Source organism: Globicephala melas, chromosome 1 (assembly GCF_963455315.2).
Source record: "Globicephala melas chromosome 1, mGloMel1.2, whole genome shotgun sequence".
Lineage (NCBI taxonomy): Eukaryota > Metazoa > Chordata > Mammalia > Artiodactyla > Delphinidae > Globicephala > Globicephala melas.
Window position 1 is genome coordinate 149,124,774 of NC_083314.1, and position 16,516 is coordinate 149,141,289.

At 36.8% G+C, this 16,516-nt stretch overlaps 1 protein-coding gene across 1 annotated transcript in view; it reads right to left on the reverse strand.

The window, feature by feature from the left end:
• Window positions 1-480: 480 nt before the first annotated feature.
• Window positions 481-16,516, reverse strand: part of CMPK1 (cytidine/uridine monophosphate kinase 1) — a 33,588-nt gene continuing 17,552 nt past the window's right edge. The window contains exons 2-6 of the mRNA XM_030870071.3: window positions 8,125-8,271; window positions 4,223-4,375; window positions 2,897-2,973; window positions 2,558-2,654; window positions 481-1,561 (exon numbers count right to left, since the gene is read on the reverse strand). Coding sequence (XP_030725931.1) covers window positions 1,520-1,561; window positions 2,558-2,654; window positions 2,897-2,973; window positions 4,223-4,375; window positions 8,125-8,271 — 516 coding nt within the window. The 3' untranslated portion in view covers window positions 481-1,519. The remainder of the gene's footprint in view (window positions 1,562-2,557; window positions 2,655-2,896; window positions 2,974-4,222; window positions 4,376-8,124; window positions 8,272-16,516) is intronic.

The window sequence follows — 16,516 nt, forward strand, 5'->3', positions numbered from 1 at the left end:
CGTTTGCTGAGCACAGGCTCCGGACACGCAGGCTCAGCGGCCACGGCTCACGGGCCCAGCCGCTCCGTGGCATGTGGGATCTTCCCGGACCGGGGCACGAACCCGCGTCCCCTGCATCGGCAGGCGGACTCTCAACCACTGCGCCACCAGGGAAGCCCTTCCCAATGATTTAAATATAAAATGTAATTATACAAAATCAAAATTCCTTGCCCAGTTTAACCCTGTATACCAAACAGTATAAGTGCTGAAAATGAGAAAAATTTTAATAAATCTCACATTAAGAACCTTGGATACCACTTTGCATTAGTGATGGCAGAAAAAGGTAAGGAGAAAAAATTTCCAGAGATTTTTAAAGGAAGAATGAATGTAAGAGAAAATTCCTTTGGACTCTATACTTTTTTAAGAATTCTGTACCTTTTAATACTTCAACATGATGCCAAGAAAAGAATTTACTGAATAAAAGTAGCCAGGAAGGGAATCAAACATTTGTAAGATAAATTTATTATTTTTCTGACCAAAGTGCAATTTTTAAATCTTCTTAAACAACTACGAAAAAAAGTATTCAAGAAAATAAAATACAAATGGGAAATTTAACCATTAGATTTCTTCTGCTTTGTACTAACCCTATGCTTAGTCTAGAAAACAAAAAAAGCTTTGAAGTTTTACTAAAACACTAACCAAATCATTTTACCATAAATCTACTAAGTACATGCATTTCAAGGTTCCACTACTAGGAATTTTGTTAAGATCAGTTTAATCATTAATAACATTATATAATAGAGCAAAAGGAACACATGTCATTAGATGTGATCCTTGCCCCTTACCCTCAGATTTATGTCAGAATAAAACTGACAATTCCACCAGGCTCTGAAACCCCAGTGCCCCCATCCCAACCCCTGGAAGCAAAGACTATGCCCTGCAAACAACTCTGTACAAACTGTAGTAAAACAAAGCTTAAGTTTTCTTACCTTTCTATAGGAAATGGTCAGCTATTTGATAAATACTAAAATACTTCTAGGAATTCATTTCATGACTTTGTTTACCAAACACACTGTCCAAGAACTCACTACACAAAAAGTTCCTTAGAATTTGGTCCATAGATTCACTTAACAGGTTGGAAATTTAAATCCTGCAAGAGAAAGAAGACGTGGGGACTCCCTAATCCAAACATGTTGTAATTACTTAAGGGATATACGCACATACTAAAAAGTTTTGCTCACAGGAGGCACAAACTATAAAAGGGATATTCTTTTTGAATAAAAACAAAGAACTAGCTAACACCCTTCTTTGTTTTGTGAGCACCATAGCTAAGATGAAGTTAGACTCGAATTCACTGTCTACTCCTGTGACCAAAAAAAAAAAGATGAAGATAAAAAATTTAATTTGTCTTACTACATACTTTCCAGCCATTAATTGAGATGTAATTATGAAAGATTAAAATTGCCTTAAAAAGGGGTTGTGATAGCAGCTATCAAAGCAATATTCAAGCCTGATTTCAAGGATGCTTTCAGGTTTAGAGTTAGCCTTCTTTGTCAAAAATCTTCACAACTTCATCAAAAACCTGTAAAGGAAAAGGATAATAATAATAATTTAAAAGGCAAATATTGTTAAAACACCATATGGCTAAGTTCCTGTTAAAAGTCAATTTTACATGAATTTTCAAAATGGATTATTAAAAAAAAACATTATAATTTCTTAGTTTCATCTATTTTACTTTAGACAGTAGTACAATACCGTAAATAATTATGAACGTGTTGCTTCAATTTTACTAGTGCTTTTAGGACAAAACAAACTTCTTGATAGGCTACCAATATTATAAAAAGTAAAAGTAAACTGAAGTGGCTTATCTTCCTAGTTCTGATTCTAAAACACTAAGTCTTCTGTATTACCTCACCTCTACAGGAAGGGACCGTGGATAAAAAACCAAAAATGACTACATGATAAAAAAAGGTCCAGGGGAAGATGATTCAGGGAATCAGGGAAAGATTAGGTGAATTTAAGAGACACTAGTAGCGGCTGGGCACTGAGAGTCCACAAACCACAGTACAGAGACCCAAGATTCATGAAGGAAGAGGCAACCCAAGCATTGGGTCGTGGAAACCCTGTACCTCTGGAGCTACATGCTCTGTGATGGAAGAGATGAAAGAAACCGGGGGCTCTTCAGCTAGATGATTTGCTATTCATGTTACAGATTTTTAAAAAATGATCATGGTCCAAATCACAGTTCTGAAAATGCCAATTTTCCAGTGCTTGAGAAAAGAGGTTTGGAATTAATACACCACCCACTTTTTACAAAGAACAAGTCTGAAATTGTAAAACCCATTTTAGACTCTATTCAAAAAGAAGTACACCTGAAACTAACACAATATTGTAAATTGATAAAATATACATACTTTAATTTAAAAAAAGAAGAAAAAGCCTAGCTTTTCATTCAGTCTCCAGTGTTTTGAAAAGCAAACTAATCTGTCATGGTATTTCTTTTTCTCCTGCATATTGCTCCCCTCCCTGCCCCAAATCACATTGTTACTTTACTATTAGGCAGCCTAGGGATACTCACTTCATCAACAGATTTAGAAGCATCTATTTTCTTGACTTTCCCCATTTCTTCATATAAGTCAATAATTGGCTTTGTTGACTGAAGATAGGTTTGAATTCTGCAACAGAAGCAAATATTGCGAAGTTCTAAGCATACTTCTCTCCCCTGTTTAGGACAGATCGGGGGACAATACAGAATAAAACCCAGTTGGCTCCCTCCCTTATCAGCTTTTTAGACAAGCCATTCCACATATTTAAGCATGACATTTTCTTTTTCTGGTCCAAAATGGGGCACGTGTTTAATCTGTTACTCAAGTTCCAAACTGAGACGTGGTGGCAATGTGTAAAAACTGCAAAGTACCTCTTTTCCAAGCTCTCTCTGTTGTCATCACTTCTACCACTACTCTTTCCCCTCTCAAGACATCGTTCAATACAGATCTAAAAAGAGAAATATATAAAAAGTTATTTTTAAAAAGATATGAATTTGCCAGTCTTTTAAACCTGAAAAGAGAAGAAAGTTCGAAGAGATTACCAACAAAACCCTGCATTAAACCCAATGTGTTTAATTCATTAATCAACATGCAAAGTTGAAACATGTGGTTCAATTTATATAAACTAGGTTAAATAAGTACAGAGCATAATAAGAATTCATTCATGACTCAGTTTTTCCTGTGTATTTTTTTTCAAACCGCAATAAAGAGATGATCTCTATGTGTATGGTTCCATCTATTATTAACTTATTAGGTATGAATTACATGCGTCAAACTTTGTTCCATTTTTGCTTACTTTTTGATAATTCCATAAATATCCAAATATTTAAGAATTAACATATTTGCATTTGAATAAAGCATCCCTTGTTAATCGTGAATAAACATTCCTTAGTTATAAAGCTGTGGTAACATTCTAAAATTAACTCTGAAGAATAAGTGAAAACATATTTTTGGGGGTTGGAAAAAGAGAGTTACATTTTAAAACAACTCAAAGGCTGCAGCAAGTCTCTCCACCACAGGCACATTTGCAATTCAACCTAAGAATAGTCAACTTCCTTCAAGGCAGTACTGCTGATTCTTATTCTTTCAGGCCGTTGGCATTAATTTAATAAAGTTTATATTACAGCTGTCATACAGAGTCAGGCCTTTTAATTAAATGATTCCGGGAAAAAAAAAAAAGATACCGAGAAATTCATTTAGTTATTCAAAAGTATGTCTGGGTATGTTATTAGAAGTACCAGAAAGAAAAAGACTGCTTTCCTGCTTTTTTTCATTTCACTCTTAGAAGACAAATCAGGCTATCATACATGTTTCTTTAAAGTAGAAGGTTTTCCCAACTTCCCAGAAATGTGTGTTTCTTTTCCAGTAAACGACATCCTAAGGCAAGATACTCTCTGATAATAGTGCCTACTCAAGAAGTAACAATGCAGCTTCATTACCTAACATGGTATGAGTCAATTCTTAACGCAAAACACAAATTCTTGTTATTTTGAAAATAAAGCAAGTTTTAGGCCCACAATATTGCTGATGCCAAATAGCTTAAGACAGTGCTGTTCTGTGCATCCAACTTACCAATTCAAAAAATACTGCTGTCAACATAAAATGTAAATATAAGTGAAACAAATCACTTTCTTTTTCTCTAATAGTTGACCATCAGCTGTTTAAAGCCCATATAGGCAGATAAAGATTTTCATTACCTCATTGTTACAGTCAAAAAACAAAACGAAAGATACATCAGCCTTCCCATCCATGGTCTTGTTCCAACCTTGAAGGTTGTCTTGATTTCTTGGAAACCCATCAATCAAGAATTTATTCTTCTGAGCATTGGCCGCCATCGTCTGATCCATTTCCTAATGAAAAAGGGAAGATTTAAGTTCAACACTACATTAATGCAATTTCTTAAGCAGAGTGGTAGCTATATGGGTATGTTTTATTATTATTCTTTAAATCATAAGCATGGAGGGTGCATAGGAAAAAAAAGACTTAAAGGAAATAACATGTTTGCCTCAAACTGGTAGAGTTATGGTTATGTATCCCCCATTTTATACACACACACAATTTTTTTCTGTAGTTTTAAAATTTTCTACAGTTAAGCATATATTATTTTCACGAAGTTATAAACAGCAAAAAGAGAAAAATAAGCATTAACCAGTATCTTTGCTCCAGTCAATAGACACCCTTATCTTGCCTTCCCTTTCCTCGTCCCAGGTCATTTTGCTATGGTAGGAAGTATGCTGCTTCTATAGGTACTCAGATTCTCTGCAATAATTCAAGTCCAACTGCAAAAAGCTTTGGATATATAAAGAGATTGCTAGCATTAATTATTAGTGTAGGAGTCAATACTCTTTTTTTTTTTTAAACTGAAGCTAATTTAAACCTAAATGCCACTGGCCACACCAAAACACAGGTAGCAAAGGAAACAGTACATTCAGAAAGACAGCAAGAATTGCACATTTCACCGTCCTCTTCCAAAGTCTGAATTTAGGTAGAATGTGGAAATATGTGACTGGGAGATGCAGATCTCGAATCTCCAAATCCTTACCGCTATCAATCACCATGAGGTAAGCACAGATGCATGCCTTCAACAAACTCCAGAGGAGCCTCTACTCTAAAGCAAACCGACATCCAGTTCCCTCAGTGCTCAAACTTTCCTGGTTCCTCAAGAAGAACAATGGTTGTCAGGACCCCTAATTCCTTTATCTGAGGGTTGGCTTTAACCCAGCATCTAGCTTCTCCAATATCCACAAAATTTCAGAATGCTTTTGGACTCCTGCTATAGCATTTCTATCACAATTATGGTAGTAGAAGATATCTGAAGGGGTACATCAATATTCTACTCACTCAACATACACTCATTCAAGGCCTACCATCAGGGAACATGAAGAGCAAGGTCACGGCCCCTGGCGGGCTCACGGTCCAGTGCGTAACAAATATGTGTAAGTAAACGTGCTAAGTTCTATACTGAGGTATGCAAGGATGCTGTGATAAAACGAAGAAGCAAGCACAAACTACCTGGGAAACTGCCAGGAAGAGCTTTACCAAAGAGGTGGCAGAGGAGCTGAATTCTGAATAATGAAATGGCAGGCAGACAGGGATCAAGGTACTCCAGATGGTGTCAACTGGATGTTAAAGGCTCAGAAATGAAGAAGCATAACAGCTTTGATGAATCTGAAATAAGCTGGTAGAGGTGAACCTTAGGATGCGTGTAGAGAGTGGAAGGAGAAATGACTAGAAAGTAGGTAGGGCCAAAATTAATGAAGAACTTGTTATACCACACTAAGGATTTGGTTTTATTCTGCAAGCAATACAGGATCACTGAGAAATTTTAAGTAGTAGAAGAACATGCTCCCATCACCTTTAGAAAAAAAAATCACTGACTGTACCATGAAGGATGGATTAGAAGGGGACAAAGATGGATTAAAGGCAAAAGACTAATGATAAGGCTCTAGTGATGGTCCAAATAAGAAAAAAAGAGGATCTTGGGACTTCCCTGGTGGTGCAGTGGTTAAGGATCCACCTGCCAATGCAGGGGACACGGGTTCGATCCCCAGTCCAGGAAGATCTCACATACCGCGGAGCAACTAAGCCCATGCACTGCAACTACTGAGCCTGCGAGCCACAACTACTGAAGCCTGCATGCCTAGAGCCCGTGCTCCACAACAAGGGCACGGGCTTGCAATGGGAAGCCCACACACCACAACGAAGAGCAGCCCCTGCTCACCACAACTAGAGAAAGCCCGCACACAGCAACGAGGAGTCAACGCAGCCAAAATATAAATAAGTAAAAAATGAAAAATATATTTCAGTGATTGATCTTCCAACATAATGTCTGCATTCTTCCCAATATTATTTTTTTAAAAAAAGACGAAAAGAGGGTCTGAACTAAGATGATAGTACTAATAGAGGAGAAAAAAACTATCAATAAATAGAAGAGGATAAAGAGAAAGGTAATTGAAAGGATCTTCTCACTGAGTGGATTTGGGAAATTGAGGAAGAGGTGGAAAATATAGGATAGCTCCCAGATTTCTGGCTTGGGCAGCTCGGTAGATGGTAGAACCATTAACCAGGATAGGAAATAAAGGGTGATCACATTTTAGATGATACAGTCAGACTCGGACATGTTGATTTTGAGATACTTGTGAGACATTCAGATGGATGCCTAATAGTTAGTTAGAAATATAGGTCTGGGGAATTCCCTGGCAGTCCAGTGGTTAGGACTCTGTGCTTTCACTGCTGGTGGTGCAGGTTCGATCCTTGGTCAGGGAACCAAGATCCTCCAAGAGGCGGAGTGCAGCCAAAAAAAGAAAAAAGAAATATAGGTCTGGAGTTCAGAAAAAGAGATTTGTGCTAGAGTTATAGATAGATTCTGGGATCATTAGCACAGTGTAAACCTTGGACATGGCTAACAACATCCAGCAAGAAATGTATAAAATAAGAGGAGGACCAAGGATGAAACCCCGAGAAGCATCATGGTTTTAAGAAACTTGCAGAAGAAGAGTTATCAAAGGAGATTTAAGAAACAGCAGTCACTGAAGGAGGAAGAGAATCAAGAGAAATGGTGTTACAGAGAACAAAGGAGGAATGAGTTTCAAAAAGACAGGAAGTTAAAGGCTACAAGAAAAAGGACTGAAAATATCCCCTAGATTTGACAGAGATCACTGGTAACATCAGCAAGAATAGTTTCAATGAAGATGGAAATAGAGTCTTAGTGCAAGGAGCTGAAGAGTAGAAAATGAAAAAGTAAAAAATGTAGACTATTCTTTCACAATTAAGCATAAAAGTGGAGAAAGGGCATTAAATCCAGAGAACAAGGAGAGAGGATTTAGTTACTCTGAATGGAAGCATTCCAATCTCTGAAACAAGAGTTAAGAATGTGTGTGAATGAGCCACTCTTCAAGTTTCTCTGGTTCCAATCAGAAGCTCATGTATCTCTTTTCCATTGGGCTTCAACTATTTCTTGCTGTGCCCACTCTTCCATTTCTCCTTCACGTTTCTTGTATGTGAAAATATCTATTAATGACTATAATCTTGAGAATCTATAGTGGAGAGTTATCATGTAAATGCAAGGTATCTGTTTTTAGATGGGACCTATTTTAGTTTGATAGCTGTTAGTCTCAGCATTTCACATTGAAGATGGTGATGCATGCACCAGAAAAGGAAACATCAAGACTGAGAGAATGGCAACAATGGGAGGGTCATGGGAGGGAGAGAGGGAGGGAAAGAAAGAGGGAGGGAAAGAAAGAGGGAGGGAAAGAAAGAGGGAGGGAGGGACAAAGTCTGGAAGAAAACGGAAATGGGAAAGGAGGAAAAAGAAATAGAAATGGAAGGAGGATGGATTGTCTGCACGCTGGGAAGGGTCAAGTGTACACATATGAATGTTCAGTTGTATGATCCTAGACCAAGGTAGAGAATGTTTCCTACTGTCCAATTTCTTCCCAGGTGAAAGTGGAATTTCCAGTTCTGCCATTCTCAAACACCATGACCACCCTCCACAATCAAGAAATTCAATACTCTGATTTTTTTCATTACTCAAAGGGAAGGCAGATTTCATTTCTCAGTTCCTTGGTGGTTTTAACTGGTTGGCATTCACACTCCTTACCCTCCTCAACAAACTGATGGTTATCTCAACTGGCACAATCTTTCCATCTTTAATGTACTTTTCAATGAGTTCACCATACTGTGAATCTGGGTTCTTCCTTTCATCACGAAGAAGCTCTCCTGCAGAAAGGTGTGTGTAGCCATATTTCTGAAAGAACAAACACATAGGAAAAAGATCAAAATACATTCAACCCAGGGTTAGGACTACTGTTTGTTTCCCTTCATGGTAACTTTTATATTCTAATTTTTCTATAATAAACAAGCTCTGCTTATATAATAAATAAATAATAAAGAAAAATTGAAGAGAGATTTCATACAATCCAGTTTGCTTAAAAAATATCCTTAATCTATGTAGCGTATGGTAGCTATAATGTTCACAAATCATGCAATCAACCCGGAACTTATTTAACCATTCAAGGCATTAACAGCTCATCATATTCCTTCACAAACACAAAGTTTAAATGTTATTAATAATGTTCAAAGAAATGTCTAACAAAAATCTACATAATTCAAGGCAAAACCCCCCAAAATCTTACCACAGTTGGCTGTACCCACCTTCTATAAGATCCTCCCTTCCTTAAACTCAACACATCTAAATTGAACTCATCAGCACTTACACAAACCCCATTCTTCTGTTTTGTTCCCTTTCTCAGTAAACAGTACAAGTCCTACCCCTCCATGAAATTAGCTTTCCTGACCACTCTGGAGAGTGGACACATAATCAAATAGTGTCTTAGAATATCACTGTCTCTCCATCTAAACCAGCATCTTCTTTACCACTCTCAAAAGTCCATTTCCCACCTCTCTAGTTGTGACTAGAGAGGTCTCATCTGTAAAATGGGAATATAGATACCTATTTTATAATTCAGTGGTGATGATTAAATGAGATAATGTATTTATATAAAATGCCTACCAAAGAGCCTGACAGGCAGCAGGAGATAAAAGCCATCAATTACCTCCTTGCCATCATGAAGATACTTATCTTAAATAACCTGGAAGCATTTTTATATTATATATACACACCATTTTTGTATTATTACATACATGCGTGTGTGTGCATGTGTGCATATATATGTATTCACTTTAAAGGTTTTGGGGTTTTTTAAAAAATAAATTTATTTATTTATTTTTGGCTGTGTTGAGTCTTCATGGCTGTGCGCGGGCTTTCTCTAGTTGTGACGAGTGGGGGCTACTCTTTGTTGCAGTGTGTGGGCTTCTCACTGCAGTGGCTTCTCTCTGCTGCAGAGCACGGGCCCCAGAGTGCACAGGCTTAAGTAGTTGTGGCACGCAGGCTCAGTAGTTGTGGCTCATGGGCTCTAGAGCACAGGCTCAGCAGTTGCGGTGCATGGGCTTAGTTGCTCCGCAGCATGTGGGATCTTCCCGGATCAGGGCTCGAACTCGTGTCCCCTGCGTTGGCAGGCGGATTCTTGACCACTGTGCCACCAGGGAAGTCCGGCTTTAAAGGTTTTGACAGAGAGACCAATCAAAGGACTTAAGTGAGATAAAAGATATGAATACACTGTGAAAGGTCAGGAGTATAGTAGTATTACAATTGTGATAGTCATTATTAAGGATTTACAAATGATGTATTAGGTCAGGGTATAGGATAATAGTTGAACTAAGTCACATAAGATGCTATAGTGTTATTCTGTCATTTCCCCGTGGTTGGAATGAGAAAACAATACAGATCTAAGAGACAATTATGAATACTGAAAAGCTTCTTCCTCCACATGAACTAGCATGTTCCCTTTTATTAAATCAAAAGAACTATAAAATCTATTTTCATAATAATAATTTCCATAATAATAAAATAGATTATTTTTACTCTCAAATATCAGAATACTGAGATCTATATTCAATGTTCAATTACAGCAATCATCTAGTCCCAAATTTTTAAGATTCCCTAAATGGGTTTTTATCTCATTCATAGTAAGTGTACCATAAATATTTGATAACTTAAATTTTATCTTTAATTTCAATGTTAAGATTTGAGGCAGCCCACACTCCCACCCCTCCTTCCAGAATAGAATGTTTCAATTGCACATTTTACAAAACTTAACTCTCTCAATTACTGAGGCTACAGTGAGTTTTCTCTCTCTCTCTTTTTTTTTTTTTAAGATTGCAGAAGCCATTCTTTACTCCTTTTCTATCTCTAAAAATTGCTGGCTAAACTTGTTCTTGTTTATTACTAAAGTGAGCCAACAATAAGGTAGTCAGCAAAGAAAAACAAACTAAATAGTTTATTTGCTGACTAAAATTGGATATAAAGTTTGAGGAGAATAAACAAAAACCATAGTATCACTCATGTCTCTCTTAGGCATACAATAGCTCCTTGCATGAAAAGAAATGATCAAAAGTGTATTTAGTTGTTGTAACAGGCTTTTAAAAACACTCCCATCATTTACAGAAAATGGAAATAAATACAAAAGTACTTAATTATTTAAATTGTTATTTTAAAATTATTTTCACACCACACCATTTTTAAATGCCTACTTTTATCACCAAGTATAAATTTTTTTTTTTTTTTTTAACATCTTTATTGGGGTATAATTGCTTTACAATGGTGTGTTAGTTTCTGCTTTATAACAAAGTGAATCAGTCATACATAAACCTATGTTCCCATATGTCTTCCCTGTTGCGTCTCCCTCCCTCCCACCCTCCCCATCCCACCCCTCCAGGCTGTCACAAAGCACTGAGCCAATATCCCTGTGCCATGCGGCTGCTTCCCACTACCAAGTATAAATTTTTGAAAGACGGGTATGGATATGGAAAAGACTTTATAAAAAACGAGATGTGACCTACTTTCCCATTTACTATGTACAATTTTCAGAAAGCATTTTGCAACGGCTGTCCACAAAATTTTACAGCAGCTTCATTTTCCGCTGCTTACTCTGGCTCCTGCTTGGAAGTCTATGCTTGCTGGATGCTCTCATCTGGTCTAGAGATTATAGCATATGGTAATATTGAATAAATGCAGAGACAAACAGTGCTAAACAATGGCAAACGCTCAGGGAAACACCAACAATACAGATTGCTCTGTACAGACTGCCTTGGCTGTATGAACAACATATACATTTAGAAACCCAGCTAGTAATTTAGAAATTAGTACACACACTGTTTGTTTCCTGACATTGAAGAGCTCAAATCTGCAAGCTTACATTACATTACAATGGGTTTTGGCATATCACTTTTTTAAAAGAGAGACTAGTTGTAAATTGTAGAAGTGTACAAATGATATGTTTTTTAAAAATTACACAGAAAACAACCTTATCTGCAAATCCAAGGAGATAAGGAATTTAAATAAATATAATCATGTCAAATCTATATATGTCTCTATTTCTCATCCACATTCCATTTTTTGAAATCCTCTATTTACCAGTTACTTTTTTATACTATATTTTTCTTAAGGATTTTGCTGAAGCTTTCCACTTACCACAGAGTTTCTACAACAAAAAAGCAACTATCACTTACACACTAGTTATTATGGTATTTAATTATAGCTAGACTTTAAAGAGCATGTTTTCAAAGCATTCTGCTGTCATTAAATAGTCACTGATGCCAATTTTGAGGAAAGCAAGAATGGATATTTCCCAGGCTTAACCCAAACTTTTTCACATTCTCTGAAATTTCCTAGCAATTAAAATCTAGTGGGTCACTAATTACAGTCTTAAGACCAACATTTAAACCACAGCAAATTATAAACACTATAAACTATAATAGCTACAATTACAAGCCACTATTCAGCTAAAAATAGTAGTTTTCTAGTGACAAATGTATAAATTCAATTCATTTAGAGTAAACGTCTAAATTTTTTTACTTTCATTTTCTCCTTTAAGAAGCTGAAAAACAACTCAATAACTTCTGTGAATTAGACACTAAGATTTGGAGGGAGGAGAAATGCACCATACTCTCAACAAGTACAGAACAGCACTCTGTTACTACAACTAAGCAAATGTTGACAATTTTACGGTATCAAATCTCAAATCATCTTGATAACTTCTCTCCCTTCTTAGCAATTCTCTTTCTTCCTTTCTAAATTTAGGTAATGTCGTTCTATGTGAATAAAAACAACAACAAAAAGAATCAAAACAATAGCAAAAAAAAGAGTTCAAGGTACAAATGATGCGTAAATGGCAAGTCCTTGGGGGCAGAGGAGAACCGCATGCCAGGCACCTCCTCCTGTGAGTATGGCAATTAGAAAGTGCCATTGGACTGCTACTGAGCCTTGAGCTACATAGAGGGAACACAGCAGAGATAGCAGAAACAAATATATTTTTAAAGCAACTGAATTAAAACTATTGGTCCTTTAAATAGCTGACACATCTATGAAGCATCTAAGACTAAGTTACTTTGCATTCCCTGTAAGATGAGTGAACCTTAAAAATCTAGTTCTGATTATGTACTGTGAACAAGGCACCTTCAGCATAACACCTGGAAATGCTATCCGGAGCCATCCAGACTCACCAGTTTGGCACTGTTGCAAACAATGTCTTTAGAGCTTACAGCATCCCAGCAACACTTCATGTAAGGCTATCATTTATTTCAAAAGGCATTTCCAACAGAACTTTTTCTGATTACTTTGAGATGTCTGATAAGCACTTTCCAGTAACATTACCTGCCAGTCTTGGAGAACTTACTTTTGACTCTAAGAACTGCTGTACAGTGCCCAGATGCTTAAAATTGGTGAACTGTTTAGGGTTCCTTCCAGTTTTGCCCACAGACGGTTAGAAAAAGGATTTTTCTTATAATCACCATTTTACAGAGGTTAGAAAGAAAGAAAGAAAGGGAGGGAGGGAAGGAGGGAGGAATGAGAGTGGATAGAGAGAGAGAAAGGGAAGGGGTAGGGAAAAGAGGAAGGAAGGAGGAAAGGAGGCATAGGAAGGAAAGAAGACAGTGGGAGAAAGGTTAAATAGAATATCTGACTTAAATTGCTAGCTGATTTCCAATCTCATTTTTAGTCCGCCCTCACTGTATTTCCAAATGTGTACATCACGTCTGACCATGCCTATTTAATCACAATTCTACATATTAACTATAAACTATGAAAGTTATAAACCAAGCTAAATCTTTTCCTAGGCAAAATCTTTAGCAGACAGACTCCAAATTAACATGAAGCATATTTCTTTCTCTAATTAAAGAGTGATAGTTTAAAAGCTTATATCCTGCAAAGGAGAAAAGAGAAGGGATATAATCCATTCAACTGCAGACAATTACAGCACTATTTTATTTTCCTCAATGTTTTGCTCTTCACATAAGAAAACCTTAATTCAGGCAATACATGGAACTTATTTTAAATCCATAAATATTTATTAAGTCTCTATAAAGTGCCAGGCAATGTGCTAATTTGGGGAAATAAATAGGTTATATTCACAAAGGATGAAATAATGACTTACATATTTACAGTGACTTGAGCCCTACTATTAATTAATAAAGTCAATTTTTCATATTTGCATTAACTTTTCCTAAGGAATTCAGTCTTTACCAGCACTGTCTGCTTGGGGAAGAGGTGATTCTTCAGAGGCAATGACAAGAAGGTAGAACAATAAATAAAACTTAAAGAAAGGGTGATTTAGAAGCCATGAAATAGACTGTTTTCTCATTTGTGTAAGGCCTCAATATCCCTCTGACATTTTGCAGAAGACTTCTCAGAATATTGAGGATTTTGGCATCTGTTCTACATACCAAATGGACCCTATAGCAACTGTGAATTGGAATTTTCACACTCCAATTTCATTCCAGTTGGTCATTTCCAGTATTTTTACTTCTTTTAATTCATCTCAGCCATTCTGAATCAATGCACATTCCCTATAACAGAAAGGGATGGAAAATAGTCAAAGATGAAGATGAGGCCCAGAAGCCTCCAGGGATTCCAGGAGCTCAATAATTTGAAAATTTCCAACATTAATGGATAGGTACAGAGGTCTTGTTAATCTTAAGAAACACGCATCTCATCTTGTTAATTAAATAATCAGTTCTTTTTTTTTTTTTTTGCGGTATGCGGGCCTCTCTCACTGTTGTGGCCTCTCCCACTGTGGAGCACAGGCTCTGGACGCGCAGGCTCAGCGGCCATGGCTCACGGGCCCAGGCGCTCCGTGGCATGTGGGATCTTCCCGGACCGGGGCACGAACCCATGTCCCCTGCATTGGCAGGCGGACTCTCAACCACTGCGCCACCAGGGAAGCGCTAAATAATCAATTCTTATAGTCACTGCAGAGCCTACAAGCAACACACTCATATCACTACAACACAAACGCTGTTGCAGGTGGTCTAAGAGCCTAGAATTCACAGTTAATTCAATTCCTGTGAGAACACTCAGAGGATATACATCAAACCACTCAAATGCATCTCTAGCCTCTATTCACTTTATGAAAGAGAGGTTTCTTAAACACTAAGCAGTACAGTACCAACTGTACTTATTTTTTTTAAAAAAGGTAAGTAACATTAAAATGAGAATATCATTTACCCAGGGAATACCAAAAGTAAGAAAGTCACCCTAAGAAATATAACTACTTGGGAATACAATTTGTAAAGAGCCTCACTACAAAATAACCACAACATTTTAACAGCTTGGGTTCTCTTTAAGAACTAGAATTTATTTGGATTTACCAATCAACACTTGAGAAAAATGTGCAAAGGATACCAAACACTGAATTCAGTAATATATGCAAACATAAAATTTGAGCACTTGCAACATTATCAAACAAATGGAGAAATGCATTTAGAGAAACACAGAGGCTTCAGCAAGGATCAGAAGAACATAAGAACCGTGCATGAAGTCACATACTTAGAACACTGAACTAATAATGTGAGATAAGGGTTTTTGTTTGTTTTTTTTTGCGGTACACGGGCCTCTCACTGTTGTGGCCTCTCCCGTTGCGGAGCACAGGCTCCGGATGCGCAAGCTCAGCAGCCATGGCTCATGGGCCCAGCCGCTATGCGGCATGTGGGATTTTCCCAGACCAGGGCACAAACCCGTGTCCCCTGCATCGGCAGGCGGACTCTCAACCACTGCGCCACCAGGGAAGCCCGAGATAAGGTTTTATAACTAAACTCTGTCACAATCCAGTGTGACTCTAGGAAATTTATTTAACCTTTTTTAGACTTCAGTTTCTTCATTTGTAAAACAGAAATCATATCTATACTACATTACACTATCAGCCACAGCCAAATATCATTATTAGCTGTTAAAACTAGGAGTGTGAAGAACATACTCCTAAAAACACGGTCTACGCTGCTAGATTCAAGACCTACTATGAGAGCACTCAGACGGGTCAGGGAGGAGTTAGACTAACTCATATAGGCTATTCCTGGAGCAAAGTCCAAGATAATCAGTGGCTAAACTACTAATTACATAGCAATAAAGGAGTGAAGTCAAAGAATAACTATAGAACAAGGAAAATATGATACATGAAAATGCAATTCACTATGAAAATACCCTCAAACACACAGGCTCCAAAAACTGGCATCACAGATGTATTTGAGTACATTAAAAATCTTATGAGAACAAGAATGCTTACTATCTTCTTATAAACAAACAGATCAACAGCCTTCCAACCAATTAGCAATGGCTAATTAGAAAATATACATTTTAAAAGATCCTATTCGAGTCAATTGTACCTCAATTTAAAAAATCCTATACAAAACAGTACTAAAAACTTAAATTTAGGGATAAATCTAAAACTAGTATATAAGAATTATAAGAAGAAACTAGAAACACTTAAAATCAGTATCATAAAAAGAAGGCATTCTATGTTCCTGGATAGAAACATTCGATACTGTAAATATTTAAATTTTCCACAAATTAATCTATAAATTGATGGCATCCGCAATCAAACTTCACCTGGGATTATTTATTTTTTAATGAAACTTGATGAGTTGATTCTCAAGTTTATCAGGAAGGGTAAATGTGAGAGAATGACCAAATTCAAAAATAATATTAACAACTACAAATGGGAACGTGTCCTACCAGGTGGCATAAAATATCATAAAGCTACAGTAATTAAAACAGCATGATACTGGTATAAAAATAGACAAACGGAAAAATGAAATTCAACAGAGTCCATAAACAGACCCAAGTATAAATGGGAATTCAATAAGTGACAGAGTCATCATCTAAAAATCAATGGGGAAAAGATGAACTATTTAATAAATGATACTATGCAACTGGCTACCCATCTGAAAAAAAATTAGACTCTTGCATCATATCATATGCAAAACTAAATTCCAGGTAAATTAGAGTTCTAAAACAATACAATATAAGCAAAAAACAAAACAACCCTAGGATAGTACCAGGGGAAGATAATCTTGAGATAGAGAAAGACACTCCAAAACAAGAACCAAAACAGCTAAGATTTATGTTTGACCACGTGAACAATAAAAACTTATCACAGATA